Here is a 16,500-nt window from a genome sequence, read left to right on the forward strand (position 1 = left end):
GGTGCTTTAGATTGGTTATAAATTAGTTGGGACCATGTTAAAATGAGGCAGCCTATAAACCAGAGATACCCCCAGCTAGGATTACCTGGATTGGTTTTTTTATGATGACTTCTGATGTCAAAAGGGAAGAGAGAGACTTTTCTTCCAAGGACCATATTCCTGGATGTGGCTTCTTCCCATTCTGGCCACCGACATACACAACCTGTTCTGCATAGACAGGAAGTGATTGCTACAAGGTGAAAGTGTTGGGGCTCTCAGCTGTGCACTCTTGGGGAAATTAAAGCTGTGGTGTTATGTGCTCAGTTTGCTTAGCAACTCCTCCTCCCAAGCCATAGATCTTATTAGACCTCTTTTGCTAGGTAGATTAGTTAAAAAGAGTGTATGTAGGCTCTCAGATCAGGTAGACTTAGATTTGAGCCCAGACTTTGCTACCTGCTCATAACCTCAGTAATCCTCAGTTTCCTTATCTGCAAATGGAAATAATAATCATTGTTATAATACTATCTCATAGCCTTAGGAATGAGCATTAATCAGAAATGGGTGTATATATCAGCACAGAACCTGGCACCCTATAAGTAACCAATACATGTTAACTTACACATGTATGTATAAATGTATATTATCCCCTCTGGAGTGAATAGGATTAATAAACATGGAAATGCTTCAGCTTTAAACTTTCCCAGCGTTATTGCTGGTCTATAGATTTTCTGCTTTTTCTCGGTGGCAACCCACAAGTACCTTTTCACTCTGACATGCCTCTTTTGTTCTGTGAGTGGTTCTCACCAATTTTCTGTCCTCAGAATCCTATCCCTCTAGGTGGTACCAATCCCTTTCTTCATGAAGGCCTCTTTCCTGAGGACAGAGCTGTGTTTTGTTTTTTTTTTTTTAAGATTTTATTTATTTATTCATGAGAGACCTAGAGAGAGAGAGAGAGAGAGAGGCAGAGACACAGGCAGAGGGAGAAGCAGGCTCCATGCAGGGAGCCTGACGTGGGACTCGATCCCAGTCTCCAGGATCACGCCCTGGGCTGAAGGCACCGCTAAACTGCTGAGCCACCCAGGCTGCCCCAAAGCTGAGTTTTTTAACTGGTTGATTGAGTTTGGGGTTTTATGGAATAGGTATTCTTAAAATGATTTCTAGCAGCCTCAAAATGGTCTTCTTTGGATCTCCTGTTTTTCTGTCCACAGGGAATGACAGCTTTTCCTCCCTTCTTTGCTTTTTAGTGTGTTGGAATATGTCCTTCCAATTTCTATTTGCAAAAATCTTTATCTGAGGAAATTCCAATTCTTAATCTTAAGTATTGACTTACACTGAATCTTCATCTGCTTCAAAAAATATAGTGAAATACTTGAAATGCATAAAAAGATATAAAGAAAAATATAACAAGCCCTTATGTACAAGCCCTTATGTACCCAGATGATTCACTTTTTTCATTTGTATAGAAAGCTCAGTGTCTATTAGAGCTGGACTCTTGGGCAGCCTTGGTGGCTCAGCGGTTTAGCGCCGTCTTCAGCCCAGGGCGTGATCCTGGAGACCCAGGATCAAGTCCCATGTCAGGCTCCCCACATGGAGCCTGTTTCTCCCTCTGCCTGTGTCTCTGCCTCTCTCTATCTCTCCTCCCTCTCTCTCCTCTCTGTTTGTGTTTCTCATGAATAAATAAATAAAATCTTAAGGGGTGGGGGGCTGGACTCTCAGCATAGCCCATCTCTTGGTATAGTATTTTAGTCCAGTCCTGGGCATGCATGTGCTTCATCCGATGTTAATTCACCATCCATTCAACCAGTTCTTTCACCAGAGTTAAAACTCAGCTTCTTAACTTAATGACTTATTTTAAAAATCCTCAAAATAGGGACGCCTGGGTGACTCAATGGTTAAGCGTCTGCCTTCGGCTCAGGAAGTGATCCTGGAGTTCTGGGATTGAGTCTCACATCGGGCTCCCGGCAGGGAGCCTGCTTCTCCCTCTGCCTGTGTCTCTGCCTCTCTCTGTGTGTCTCTCATGAATAAATAAATAAAATCTTTAAAAGAAAAAAAATCCTCAAAATATCGAGAGAGTATTTAGGACGGGCGCCTGGTTGGCTCAGTCAGTAAGTAGAGCATGTGACTCTTGATCTCAGGGTCATGAATTCAAGCCCTACATTGGCCATGGAGCCTACTTAAAAAGGAGGGGGGGCACCTGGGTGGTTCAGTCGGTTAAGCGTTGGACTCTTGATTTCAGCTCAGGTCATGATCTCAGGGTTGTGGGATCAAGCCCTGTGGCTGGCTCTGTACTCAGTAGGGAGTCTGCTTGAGCTTCTCTCTGCCTCTCCCCCAACCTATCCCCACCCCCCGCCCCGCCCAGGCACATGTGCATGCTCTCTCTCTCTAAAAAATAAATAAAATTTAAAAAGAGAGAGTATTTAGGAAACATCAACCAGAAAAAACAGTAGTTAACCTTCATTAACCCAAAGCACTTCATATCACTGTGTTGAGTTCATCATATTCAAGTTTGAGGTCACATAGCTTCCAAAAAGGAAAACAACAATAACTGTGACCATGGACCCTTATGCAGAATTTTATTGGTGACATCATTCTTATACATCTGCCTACTTGTTCTTGACAATGGGCCTTCTGAGGTGTGTACTGCAGGCAGTGGGTCCTACACCCCCCTCAGCAAAGGAGCAGTGAGCATAGTGGGCATCCAGAACATGCAGCCTCACCAGGTCCACAGAGGAGTAATTTGTCTTTTCTGGCTCATTAATAGATTTTTGATAGCAGATATTCACAGTTTTATTGTTAAAATTTAACATGCCCCAGTTTTATTTTCTTTAATTTGAGCTCTTGTTCATTTCTGATTGTTCATTCAGTAAGTTTAGAAGTAATCTTACTTTGGGGACTGCTGAAAGCCAACAACCTTACCCACTGATTAATAAAAATAATATGCTCACTGTAGAAAACACGAATAATTCAGAGACCTATAAAAATGAAATAAAAAAATGAAATCAAATACTACCTATAATTCCATAGCCTAGTGATAAGCACTGTTAACATTTTGATGTATTTTCTTCCTGATCTTTTCTATGCATAAACTTTTTTTTAATACCAAGATTATAAAAATATATCTTTTGGTTCCAGTTCTCACTTTATTGAGATCATTTTCTAGTGATATTAAGTAGCCTGTAAAATGTGCTTTTCAGTGGCATTATAGCATTTTGTGTGATGGCTGAACTGTAATTTATTTCATCATTTCCAATTTCTGGATGTTTATGTTGTTTTCAGTTTTTAACAAAAATAAGAAACACCATGATAAACTGCCTTAGATCCTCTTTGACCCTCTGGTTATTTTGTTAGGGTCAGAGATTATGAACAGTTATCTATCTGTCTATCTATCTATCTATCTATCTATCTATCTATTTATTTATGAGAGACAGAGAGTCAGAGACATAGGCAAAGGGAGGAGAAGCAGGCTTCATGCAGGGAGCCCAATGTGGGACTCAATCCCAGGACCCGGGGATCACACCCTGGGCCAAAGGCAGACACTCAACCACTGAGCCACCCAGGCATCCCAATGAACAGTTTTATATGGTATGTATGTTGCCACCTTGTTTTCCAGAAGGCTGTACAGTACACACCCTCACCTGCAGTATTAGACGGCCCCAGTGCACCCTGGTTAGCACTGAAGAGAACACTCTTTAGATCTTTGTCAACTTAGCTGGTGGAACATGGTATTTTGTTTCCATCACATTTGAATTGCTACATCTTGAAATCTAGTTTCCTCTCCTGTGTTTTGTGTGACATCTTTTCTTCCTTTACTCTCCTTGAGACCAGTGTTTGAAAGTAATGTCTCAGTAAAATCTTAACTCCTTTTCTGATGCTAATAGTAGGGACATTCTGGTGAATGAATTATCAGACTGTCTTCATCAATGTTAATAACAATTATCTTTTGGAATCAGCATTGGACTCCTCTTGGGAAATGAGAATGGTTACCTTACCTCTTACCTCTGCCCAAGAGGAAGAAACAGCTCCTAGAAATGGGGGAACTTCTGCTCTTCTGGCAGAGCCTTGTTTCTCCTCTAGAGTCATTGGACATTGCTGGAGGAAACGGGCATTTAAAGTTGTCTTTACTCCAGTGCATTCCAGGCCTCAGGTGTAAATTTATATAAGGTTTGAGGTTCGAGATGAGACTGAGTTAGAAATGTCGCAACCAGCATTCAGCTCTTGCTTTTAGGTCCTGATATCAGGGCTGTGAAATGGAGCCCCGAGTAGGGCTCTGGGTTAGCGTGGAATCTGCTTAAGAGTCTCTCTCCCTCTGCCCCTCCCACATGTGCACATGCATGCTTTCTTTCTTTTTCTAAAATAAATACATCTTTTAAAAGAAGAAGAAATGTCCCAACCACATAGTTCCCTGGATCCAGAATAAGAGCCGCAGGCATTGATGAGGAGACATAAAGAGGAAAAGGTCAGTAAAGTAGGAATGGTCTACATGACTCTTAGAACTAGGCTCTCTTGGGGATCCCTGGGTGGCTCAGCGGTTTCGCGCCTGCCTTTGGCCCAGGGCGCGATCCTGGAGTCCCGGGATGGAGTCCCACATCGGGCTCCCTGCATGGAGCCTGCTTCTATCTCTGCCTGTGTCTCTGCCTCTCTCTCTCTCTCTCTCTGTGTCTATCATAAATAAATAAAAATAAATCTTTTTTTTTTTTTAAAGAACTAGGCTCTCTTTACTCAATGGTTTTTTTGTTTTGTTTTGTTTTTTGTTTTTTGTTTTTTTTACTCAGTGTGTTAATCTGGTATTTCCCAAGCTTTAGTCATGTACCATCTTTATAGGTTGTTTTGTTTTGTTGCCAAAGTCTGCACTATTATTTTACCAAATGCGTTTTAAAAAATTAACTTTTTTATTTTTTTAAAGATTTTACTTATTTTTTTCATGAGAGGTACAGAGAGAGGCAGAGACAGAGAGAGAAGCAGGCTCTCTGTGGGGAGCCCAATGGTGGGACTTGATCCTAGGACCCCAGGATCACGACCTTAGCCAAAGGCAGGTGCTCAACCACTGAGCCACTCAGGTGCCCCCAAATAAACTTTCTTAAAAACTCAATTAGATTTATATTTTTATTTCTTTAAGGATTTTATTTTTAAATAATTGCTATACCTAACGTGGGGCTTGAACTCACAATCCTGAGATCAAGAGTCACACACTCTACTGACTGAGCCAGCAAGGTGCCCCAGATTTATATTTTATTTTATTATTTTTTAAAAGATTTTATTTATCTATTCATAGAGACACAGAGATAGAGAGAAGGAGAGAGAGAGAGGCAGAGACACAGGCAGAGGGAGACGCAGGCTCCTCGCAGGGAGCCGGACGTGGGACTTGATCCCTGGTCTCCAGGACCATGCCCTGGGCTGAAGGCGGTGCTAAACCGCTGAGCCACCGGGGCTGCCCCCAGATTTATATTTTATTTTATTTTATTTTATTTTTTATTTTTTTTAATTTTATTTATTTATGATAGGCACACAGTGAGAGAGAGAGAAGCAGAGACACAGGCAGAGGGAGAAGCAGGCTCCACACACCGGGAGCCCGACGTGGGACTCGATCCCGGGTCTCCAGGATCGCGCCCTGGGCCAAAGGCAGGCGCCAAACCGCTGCGCCACCCAGGGATCCCACATTTTAAAGTAAACCTTATCACTTCTATAAATTAGAAGTAGAAAGCCAATTATCATTTGCCAAAAATAGAAAGTAACCTTAAAAATAAACACAGTGAAAAACAGAACAATCTTATTAATAAAATTCTAAGCCAGCTGATGTTGCTTGCAAATGTGTTGATCCTGAGTCTAGTCTCTCTTTGTTAAAAAATAGTCTTAAAGACTGAGCAGCACCGAACTGAGACTGTCTCCTCTAGGCTAGCAGAAGGACTTTAACTGAACGAAGAAGGAACAACACATTCATTCTGGAACTCAGTGTTTAATGCTGCATACAGACTACCTAAAATTCTCTCTGGTTCTGCCTGTGGTTTATGTTCTACTCTAAGGAATAGTTTAGGTTATGTTGCCATAAGAGATTAACTCTGGAGTCTCAGTGGATTGACAAAACAAAGGTTTATTCCTTGCTTATGCTAGTGTCCAGAGTGGAGTTGAGAGGAGGTAGGGGGCAGGCCCGGCTCCACGCAGCTACTCTGTTTCCCAGGTGAAGGAGGTGCCAGTTATCAGGGTAGAAGAAAGCTTATAGAGAGAACTCATACCTGTTCTATCTGCTTTGGCTTGGGAGTGATTACCTGACTTCTCTCCTCTGCCCATTGGCTGGACTAGTCATCTGACCTCAACTAATTGTGGGGGGCTGGGAACTGTAGAGGAGCATATAGGGTATTTGGTGAGCATTGCTGTCTTGGCTACAACTGTCTCTGCAGCATGGTGCTGGTCCAGATGCATCTAGATGAGGAATGGATACAAGTGGGGTTTTTTTGTTTGAAAAAGGTAAAGACTGTGTATTAGGGTAGTTCGTCATACCGTTACAATTAAGCCAGTGAAGGTGGTCAGATGGGGCAGATCATTCCTTGGTAACGAGGTCTCCTTTCTTAAAGCTTCATCAAAGAACGGTCCAAAGTCAACGCAGTTCCTTTGAAGAATAAGAAGGCCTCCAGTTTCCATGAGTTTGCCCGGAATACCAGTGATGCTTGGGACATTGGTGATGATGAGGAAGAGGACTTTTCCTCCCCTTCTTTCCAAACTCTAAACTCAAAAGTTGCTCTGGCAACCGCAGCCCAAGTCCTAGAAAACCACAGCAAGCTGAGGGTGAAACCAGAACGCTCCCAGTCAACAACATCTGATGTTCCTGCCAGCTACAAGGTCATAAAGTCCAGCAGTGATGCTCAGCTGTCCAGAAATTCCAGTAAGTCCGTCCTGCTCCCCTCCATAGCCTCAGCCTTTTCAGCAGAGTGCCTTTTAAATAAACAGTTTTTCTTTAGGGCACCACTCAGATCTTTCATTTTGTGATAAATGTGCAAGCTCAAGCCTGATGTTACATCAGTGACCTAATGGGTCATAGGCTGTACTTGCTCCTCCCACTTTGATGGCTCTGTGTCACAGCTCCGTGCCCATCGGGTTGGGGTGGGGTGGGAAGAGACATCCCTTCTATTGCTTCTGGTTAGGGTGATGGTGGTTTTAGTAGATGTTTGGGGACTGTCAGTGTGCTCTTTTGAGCATCCATTGCTGTATATAATGTTGCCCCAAGGGGTTTTATGGAAGCCAGTAATTCTGAGCTGGAGAAGGAAGTGTCATCTTTCCAGTGAAAGTTAGAACAGCTGATTGGTAAAGGGTGAAGAGGAAGTAGAGGAACGTCAGAGCCCTGGAGTGTGCCCTGACTTGGGTTCTAAGGGAACTATGTCCACAGTTTCAGAATAAACACGTCGTCATGAAATCAGGCCATAAGGCCTTTAAAATTATTCCACAGCCACTTTCCATCACTGACTTGGGACTCAGGCTGAGCCTTGGGAGCCATGCCCACATGGGTGTTGGGTGTTGACCGACCGAGTGACCATAGCTATAGGCTCTTGGAAGTGTCTGTGTGCTGTGACAGAGGGCCTCCAAGGGGCCAAGTGTGAGGAAGGCCCCCACCACAGTCCCTAATGGAGGTGCTGCTCGTGTGTAGCCAGGACGGTCCAGAACATTCCCTCTGTGAGGCTCCCTCCTGTGAGCATCATCTGTTAATCTGTGTTATCAGAGGGGCACATGCTCTTAGCTGTGTGGTGTGTGGTGCACATGTTCTAGGCCCCATGTGACACTGGGCCTCCCCCTAGCCAAGTTCCCTGTGGCAGTCATTTCTGTAAACCTTCTAGTTGTGGGGGCTGTGGCGTGTTCATCATTTAATTCTTGTGGGGACTCCTTCTTAAGGACCAGACAGTTGAAGGATATGAAACAGTCATGGAAGGACAGTCAGAATTTAAAACTAAGTTTTCTTTGGGGTGGTAAAACAAATAAGGGTTTTGGAGACAGACAGATGCAAGGTGGCTTCTCAGGTCTCACTAGCCAATCACTGTTAACCTCTCTGAACTATAGTTTCTTTATCCATAGAGGAGCACTAAATCACTACTATATTTGTAAGAATCAAATGAGAGATCCTATGTAAATGTGACCAGCATGGTGTCTCATACACAGTAAGAACTCAATAAAGGTCAGTGCTGCACCACTCATCTCTCCTGCCTACCATCTAGGTTAGAAATGTCTAGAACCAGACATCTGGTTCTGCTTGAGTCTGTGTTCCTATTATTTCAGTCCTACCCTTACAGAATTAAAAGCTGGTTCATCTTGGTGGGAATGTGGGAGCACAGAGGAACTTTAGCCTCCCAAAACAGGATTGTCTTGGGTCAGAACTTCTCATCTGGTGTGCAGGGCACATGGATGGGCCAAGAACAGGTTAGAATTGTGCCATGGCTTTTGACTCTCTCAGTCGTTGGGACAGCTGCTTGGGGCCTGGGCTTTCAGGCGAGCAGCCACCTGTTTTTATTACATGTGCTTTCCTGTGTCATCATTTCCTATGTGCTCTGTGATGGAAGGGAAGGCAAACACTGCCTTCGACTCTGCTGCCCCCACACTCAATATTAGGCATGAGAGAACATTCTAAGTTGAGGTAGAAAGAAAAGATTTGATTTTTTTTGGCAATCCGGAGTTGCCAAAAAAGCTCTCAAAGTTGCTACGGCATCCAGAGTCTCTGTTAGCATGTAAGGTAGCTTCGTAGGATGTGATAAAAATGCAGCCCTTCCTCTGGGTAGATGTGTGGAGCGCAGCTGGCTTTGCGTCCCCAGGCTGCCCCTCAGCGGGCACCTTAGGGCAGCATGCCAGCGGCACAGATGCGGTTCTGGCAGAGAGGCCAGTACTAAACAGCCAGCGTAGGGCTCCTCTGAGTCTGTGCTCTACACGCTGCCTGTACTCTTTTTCACTATTGCAGGTGATACATGCCTGAGGAACCCACTCCACAAACAGCAGTCACTCCCTCTCCGACCCATCATCCCCCTGGTTGCCCGCATCTCAGACCAGAATGCTTCTGGAGCGCCCCCAATGACTGTCCGGGAGAAAACCCGTCTAGAAAAGTTCCGTCAGCTTCTCTCCAGCCACAACACTGACTTAGGTGAGTCCCTGTGAGCCCCGAACAAGGTAGGACCTCTTGGTGACTGGAATTCTCAGAGAGAGACCTGGAAGCTATTGCTCTTTATTCTTCCTTCTTTTACTTTTCCAGCATCTCCTGATCTGGTGCCCATTGCAGTGACATGCAGGTATTAAGTCAGAAGTACATTACTAGAAAATAGGGACCAAGTTAGATGGGACTGAATTCTGTGGCCTGTAGACCATAGTGCAACTCTTCTGGCTTTTGTCTCCCCTACCTCAAGGTGATTCCAAATGAAATCCATGCCCAACTGGTCTTCCTTTTCCCCTCTAAGTCTGATCTTTGAGCTGACTGCATCACCCCTGTGGAGCCATGTCTTGGCCACTTAGCTGCTCAGGGCTGCTGTTTGGGACTTTTTCCCTGTGCTTGTCAGTAGCTGCTGGTGGTGGTCTTTCTTGAACAGCATGAGGAATCAGGAAGTGCCCAGTGAAGTCTGTTTTAGGGTGGTTGTTGGGAAGAGCTAATCCAACGAGGTTGTTATCTATTTGCAGATGAACTGAGGAAGTGTAGCTGGCCAGGGGTTCCCAGGGAGGTTCGACCTGTAACCTGGAGACTCCTGTCGGTGAGTTCTACCCACTGTGTAGAGAAGCGTGAGCCTCACACAGCCCTTCCTACCTGATGAGGTTAGTCTGGGCACATTCATCTTAACCGCATAGATTTCTCCAGTCCCACTGCATACAGCAGATCTGTGGGGCTGTCATCTATTTCCGTGCATGAAGAGACGCATTCTTGCAAGTGTATTCACACATATATAGAAGAGCACTGCTTTTCCCTATAGTCACAATTTCACGTTCTCAGCACCAAGGAGAAGAGTACAGTGAGCTGGGGATCCCAGCACTTGTTTGGGCAAGCTTCCACGTTCCCTGGACTTCTGTCCTTTTTCAGGAGGAATAACCAGAATGGTGGAAAGCCACTCTGTAGCCGTGCAGGGCTGAGAAATGGGCCTCCCTCAGAAGCCTGCACTAGACCACCTTTCAGGGACAGAGCACTGTGCCAGCCACTGGTATAGGGACAGTAGTATTTCCTGAGCCTGTCACATTCATTCATTCATCCAGTAAGGAATGATTATGGGCCTGCTGTTTGCCAGGCATGGTGCCAGGTGCTGCACGAATACATAAACATGAATAAAGCACAGTCCCTGCTCTCCAGGCGCTGGCTGTGGAATGTACTACCTAAATGTCTGTGAAAGGAAGGGCCTCTCTCCTGAATGTCCCCCATTCCCAGTTCTGCAACCATGTTATCACTGGCTGTGCCACTTCTAATAACTGTAAATGCTACCGAGAGTAGATTTGGTGAGAACGGAAGGATAACAAGAGATGCAAGAATGGAGAGTGGGCTCTAGACCAGGGCTAAGAAGGAAAGTTGGCCCAGAGCTTTGACTAGCCAGGAAGCCACTGCCGGGAGTTCTGTGTCTGCACATCATAGCTGCTATGTCACAGATTCCATTCCGCTTTCTAAGCTGGTAATTCTGACGGTTACCGTGGAAAAGAATATGTGACTGGCACAGACTTACACGGCACACCACTGAGATGTGTCATAGAGGTGGCTGTATTGCTGGGATTCTTGGACATATTGCCTTGCACACATGCAGCCCTCAGAGGCCCTGACTCAGCTCCAGTTCCCTCCCATTGACCTACATTCATTGCTCTGCCGGGCCAACTCTGGGAGCTCTGGAGTGCTCCCCAGCAGAACACGGTCCAAACGCAGTGCAGGGCCATGGGTGTAAATAACCCTGGGAAAGCTGGCCTTGCTTCATCTGCCCACATGTGGGTCTCATTGAAGAAGGAGAGGGCAAACACTGGGTGGCCAGACCCAAAAAGGGATTACTCTTGTCCTCTTGGCAGTTGTCCTTCCATTCCATTGACAGTTTCCAAGCCACTGCTTAGGCTAAAATACATATTAAGGATTCATCCAACCAAAGTGTGTCCCCATCTGACCAGCAGTCCTGTCTGTAGGGCTATCTCCCAGCAAACACCGAGAGGAGGAAGTTGACCCTGCAGCGGAAGCGGGAGGAATATTTTGGCTTCATTGAGCAGTATTATGACTCTCGAAATGAGGAACATCACCAGGATACCTACCGACAGGTACAGTCATCATCTTTTTGGTTACTAATCATAATTTTTAGGTATGTCTCCTGGGAGGACTGTCATGGTGCAGGATTTACAAGTCTTCAGGCTCTAATGTGCGGTTTAGGATTAAATTTACACCCAGAACTGCTTCCTCTTTTTCTAATTAGTAGCTCTGATTTTAGCCATTTTAAATTGTTTGTTTGTTTGTTTTTGGCACTAATCACTGGCAATGCTTCTCAAACCTTAACATGCATACAAATTAGCTAGGATCTTGATAAAAATCCCACCTAAGGATTGTGATAAAATGCAGATTCTGATTTAGGGGGTCTGGGGCAAGATCTTCACTTCTAACAAACTCCCAGATGGTGCCAATGCTACTAATCCCCAGACCACAAGTAGTAAGGGTCATGGGGCACAAAATGAAAGATGAGCTCACCCAGGAGTGGTCCAGTTCCTCCGGACTGTGGCATTAGGATGTCCTGGCAGCTGCAGTGCCTTCTCAGCACCCACATCTGTCCACCTGTCTGCAGGAGCAGTAGTTACCAGTAGGCTTGGCAGGGAGTGTCCCGTCATCCTCCAAATGGCCCCCACAGCCAGCCAAAAAAGGAGAGAAGGAAGAAGAAGGGAGAGAGGGCGAAAAGACTGGGTGCTTAGGAACTGAAGTAGCCTCTGCCGTCACAGTCCTTGGGGGTCATTAGATTGGACACTGAGAAATCCTCCAGCTGAAACCAACTGTAGTGACCTCTTTGGTAACAGAAGTGAGAACTTTCAGCGCCGGTTACAGAAGGCCAGCTCCCTCTGGTTCCCCATCCTGGCACATGTCTATAGCTCTCAGAGCTCTTTCAGTTCCCAGCAGCTATTGATGATTCTGAAAGAGGGATCATACACAGTGTGATCATACCTGTTGAGTAGGTGTCCACCCAGAGTGAAACAGACTCCAGAGCAAGAGGAAAAAACTCTTAGGTTGTGAAGCCTATTCCTATCCAATGTGAGTGGTTTATTTGGGGTGGTGTCGTCACTTTTGGTGAGTAACTGCCATCATGGAAAGGTATTCCAGGTGAACAGGTGGGTTTTACTAGACCTTTTTAGCGTGTCTGTCAGTTTTTTCTAAATATACAATGTGCTCTCACTCTTACTCCCTTGATTCCCAGTTCTTAAGAAAAGAACGTCTCAGAAGAACAAACCGGCATTTGTGTGTTTAGACCTGACTTCTCTGTTGCAGATCCACATTGACATTCCAAGGACAAACCCTCTCATTCCGTTGTTCCAGCAACCACTTGTACAGGAGGTGAGGGAAGTGCTTCCCATTCTCAGCCCTTTATCCCCTCGGAAGCCCTGCAGCACCTGTTCTGCATGGGGGTGCCCCAGCCCTCCTTCCAGCCATGTGCAGGTTTATGGCTAATCATGGTAGTGCCTTATGTTCAGATATGGAGCCGTGGTCTTTGCAGAGCACGTTCTTGTGCTTTCTCATTTGCTCTTCTGGACAAGTCTGTGGGCCAGGTAGCACTTTGAGAAGTTAAGGGACTTACCCAGAATCTTAAAGCTACCTGGTAACAGAATGAAGACTAGAATTCACACCTTAGAATTCCTTGTTCTGTGCTTGCTATACTTTATCAAGCTGGGATGGTGATTGTTTTTTTTATTGTGGTAATTGCATGTAACATGAAAGATACTATTTTAACCATTTTTTTTTCTTTTCTTTTCTTTTTTTTAAGATTTTATTTATTTATTTGAGAGAGAGAGAGTATGAACAGGAGGAGAGGCAGAGGGAGGCAGAGAAGCAGGCTACTCACTGAGCGTGAGGTCCAATTTGGGCCTTGATCCCAGAATCCCGAGATCATGACCTGAGCTGAAGGCAGATGCTTAACTGACTGAGCCACCCAGATGTACCCATTTTAACCATTTTCAAGCGTACAGTTCAATGCCAAGTACATTCACACTTGTTGTATAGCCATCACCACCACCCATCTTGAGGTCTTTTTTCCATCTTCTCAAACTAAAACTCTGTACCCATTAAACAGTAAGTCTTCATTCCCCTGCAACCACCATTCTATTTGGTGTCTATGAATTTGCATATTTTGGGTACTTCAAATAAGAAGGATCACATAATGTTTATCCTTGTGTTACTGGCTTGTTTCACTTAGCATAGTATCTTAAAGGTTCATCCATGTCATAGCATGTGTCAGAATTTCCTTCTTTTTAAAACTGGATAATATTCTTTGTGTGTATATAACCCATATCTTTAATCCCTTCATTTGTCTGTGGATAGTTGGGTTGCTTCCACCTTTTGGGTCTTGTGAATAACATTGCTATGAACATAGGTGTGCAAATACCTGTTTGAGTCCCTGGTTTAAATCCTTTTGGGTATATACCCAGAAGTTGAATTAGTAATGATACCATGAGACCTAACCAAGTTAGTGGAGCACATGCAAGGTCTCAGTGGGACTATTATTTTTTTACCTAAGCAGTAATTATAACCTCCTTGAGATTAGGGATTTCCTTAGCAGCTTCACAGTAGCTAGGACACTGGGTGTGAGTGCTCTCTGACCTCTGTTCTCAGTTATCCTCCTAATAGAGAGGGATGGTGATAATTGCTCAAGATAATTTCTATTTGAGTATAGATCATATTCATAGTTCTATTTAAATATAGATCTCTATTGGTGGGGTCCCTCATGACTTACCAATAGCATCAAAAAGATTTTGAGGGTGACACCATGATTTTGCCTCTAGGATTCAGCTCAGAGGAAGCTAAAAACCCAGTGAGGATCCTTTTGTGTCTCCCCTTGCTTCCCACAGCTCAGCCCTGCTTATTCCTCACTTTAACTCAGAGATTCTCAGATGTTTCCCTTCCCTGTGCATGCTTACTGTCAACTTTGTGACAGGGAAAGTAGTTTGTTTAAAATGCTTCTCCCAGGAGTGGAGCCTGAATACAAAGAAGGAAACTCAAAGTATTTTCTTTTCATTTTTTTTTTTTTCTTGAATCATCTTTGCATCTAACGGGCTATAGTCAAAGAGTAGTACTTAATTCTTAAAATGCCAGCCAAGGCATTTTAAGAGAACTAAGAACACTGAATATTGAAAGACTTGCTTTGCATATCTGAAAGATACTTCAGAATTGCCTGTAGTAAGTCAGAATTACCCACACAAGTACAAGAGGTACAAGAAAAACCTTTAGGGATTATCCTCTTCACTCCTCTCTACAAGGCAAGATTATCCTGGATGTTTTTCTGTCACGAGATTCCATGGTCTCCCCTGGTAACCAGGCCTGGTGCTCTTCAATTTCCATGCCTTTGGCATCTTCACTTGTATAGTGTGTGCACATCTGCATTGTTCCATCCTTACTGGAGAGGGATTATCACAAGTCTCCTGACTGTGAACCACTAGCTTCTACGCACCTGGCCATTGTTAAAACCAGCCAGTTGGGATTTGTGTATCAGCAAGGAGCTGAGAGGGTGGAGTAGAAGCCCTGGTGAGTCCTGCAGGACTCACAGAGACATCCAGACAGACATAGGGCACAAGTGGCAGGGCAGGGGCTCCTTGAGATCTTCCTGAACGTGGTGGGTCCACATTGAGCTGTTTCAAGGGAGGGATGAAAGCATTTAAGAGGGCCTCCATTAGTCTTGGGCCTAACACAAATGAGGATGCCACACCCTTCCCTCGGCCCCAGAGAGCAAGTGGACAGGCAAGTCTAGTGGAGGCAGAGAAGCCAGCTTGCTTCCAGGCAGGGCTTTGTTCTCACTGTCTATAAGGGCAGCAGTGTTGACAATGGGTGTGTTTCTCAGCTCCCTCTGCCAGCTGGAAGGCAGACTCAACATTGGGGCTGGGAAACATCCTTTATTGTGTCTCTGGATTCTCTACTTCTCTCCTACACTAGCTCACCAACTCCAAAGCCATACAAACATTTCCTTCCTATTGTTTTCCGTTGGGGGAGGGGTGGTTCTCCCTTGAACCTGACTCTGAGAAGGTCTCTGCAATCTGCCCCAGAACCCATGCGCTCTGGAGAGACACAGGAGACCTGCTGTGCCTGTGCCTCCACACACAGTCACCAGTCACCATCAGTTCTGCTCTCTGTCTGATGTGGCTCACAGAGACGGGAGGCAGCCCAGTCAAAGCCAGTGTAAAGAATGTGTTGAACTCAGGAGTTGTGGTCACCGGGATGAAGCCAGGGAATGAGTAGCATCAGAGAAAACGTGGGGGGGGGGGGGGGGGGCTACTGAGAGGGCCTAATGAAGTCAGAGGGGGTGTAGCTGAATGGCACAGGGCCAGACTCTGAAAAGGGACCAAAAGATCTTTTCTTTCTCCCCAGTCTAGGTCTCTGGCCTTTGGTGGCTAATGTACTTAACCCCAGTGGCTTTCCCATGGAGGCCCAGGCTGATTTATCTGTTTTTAAGTCCCCAGCTGTAGGATTAAGTTTATTTCACTTCCTATCCCTCATCGAGTGTCTGGGTTGCATCCTGACACATGAAGTGACTTCCTGCATTGACAGTCAGTCACTGGCTCCCAGTCAGGCTGGGCTAGAAGTAAAGTGAGGTCTCCATTTCTTTCTGTCTCAGCAGGGAGAAAGGAGAGTGTGGTGGAGAATGTGTTTCCTCCCCACATCTGGTGATGATAAAAAAAGATTCAGAAAAGGTATCAGAACTTAGGTGACCCACTGTCTTACTTCTGGAGATTGAAAACCAGTTCATGTACAGATGAGAGTGTGGTGGCCTGGGTTAGTGACCTCTGTAGCAGACTTTCTCCTAAGATATTTGTGTCACTGTCCTTCCCTTTTCCCAATTTTATATCCCAGGGACTACATACTGCAAAGAGAAACAAAGGGAAAACTCTCTATCCCTGCTTAAAAACAAGCATCTTAGAAACTTTCTGCATTTTTATGTACTTCCTTTGTCCCCCAGCAGTTTTAGAATTTCCTAAACTTTTGGCCATGTCCCTGAGGTAGGCAAATGGAGGGAGGGAGTCTCCCTGTGATTTAACAGTCATGTCTTCTTTCTCATTTTCCTAGATCTTCGAAAGAATTCTATTTATTTGGGCCATCCGACACCCTGCCAGTGGGTATGTCCAGGGAATTAATGACCTGGTCACTCCGTTCTTTGTCGTCTTCCTCTCAGAATATGTGGGTAAGAAGCATGAGTACCAAGTTGAACAAACTATTTCTCTTTCTTATCTGTGGTCTGTTTGTCTTTCCCAAGAGTACAGCCAGTAGGCATGTCTTGCTTAAAAAGAGATCGTGGCCTTCGAATTTACAGCTAAACCTGTTTTGACAGCAGTAGCAGCCTGGAATTTCTCTCTTGAGATGGCCACAGA

At 45.0% G+C, this 16,500-nt stretch overlaps 1 protein-coding gene across 1 annotated transcript in view; it reads left to right on the forward strand.

Annotated features, from left to right (window-relative positions):
* TBC1D22B (TBC1 domain family member 22B) overlaps positions 1–16,500 on the forward strand; it is a 75,869-nt gene that overhangs the window by 19,029 nt on the left and 40,340 nt on the right. The window contains exons 3-8 of the mRNA XM_025990845.2: positions 6,549–6,856; positions 8,912–9,091; positions 9,619–9,689; positions 11,083–11,211; positions 12,419–12,484; positions 16,199–16,313. Of these exons, the coding sequence (XP_025846630.1) occupies positions 6,549–6,856; positions 8,912–9,091; positions 9,619–9,689; positions 11,083–11,211; positions 12,419–12,484; positions 16,199–16,313 (869 nt within the window). The remainder of the gene's footprint in view (positions 1–6,548; positions 6,857–8,911; positions 9,092–9,618; positions 9,690–11,082; positions 11,212–12,418; positions 12,485–16,198; positions 16,314–16,500) is intronic.

Source organism: Vulpes vulpes, chromosome 1 (genome assembly GCF_048418805.1).
Source record: "Vulpes vulpes isolate BD-2025 chromosome 1, VulVul3, whole genome shotgun sequence".
In the NCBI taxonomy this organism is placed as follows: Eukaryota; Metazoa; Chordata; class Mammalia; order Carnivora; family Canidae; genus Vulpes; species Vulpes vulpes.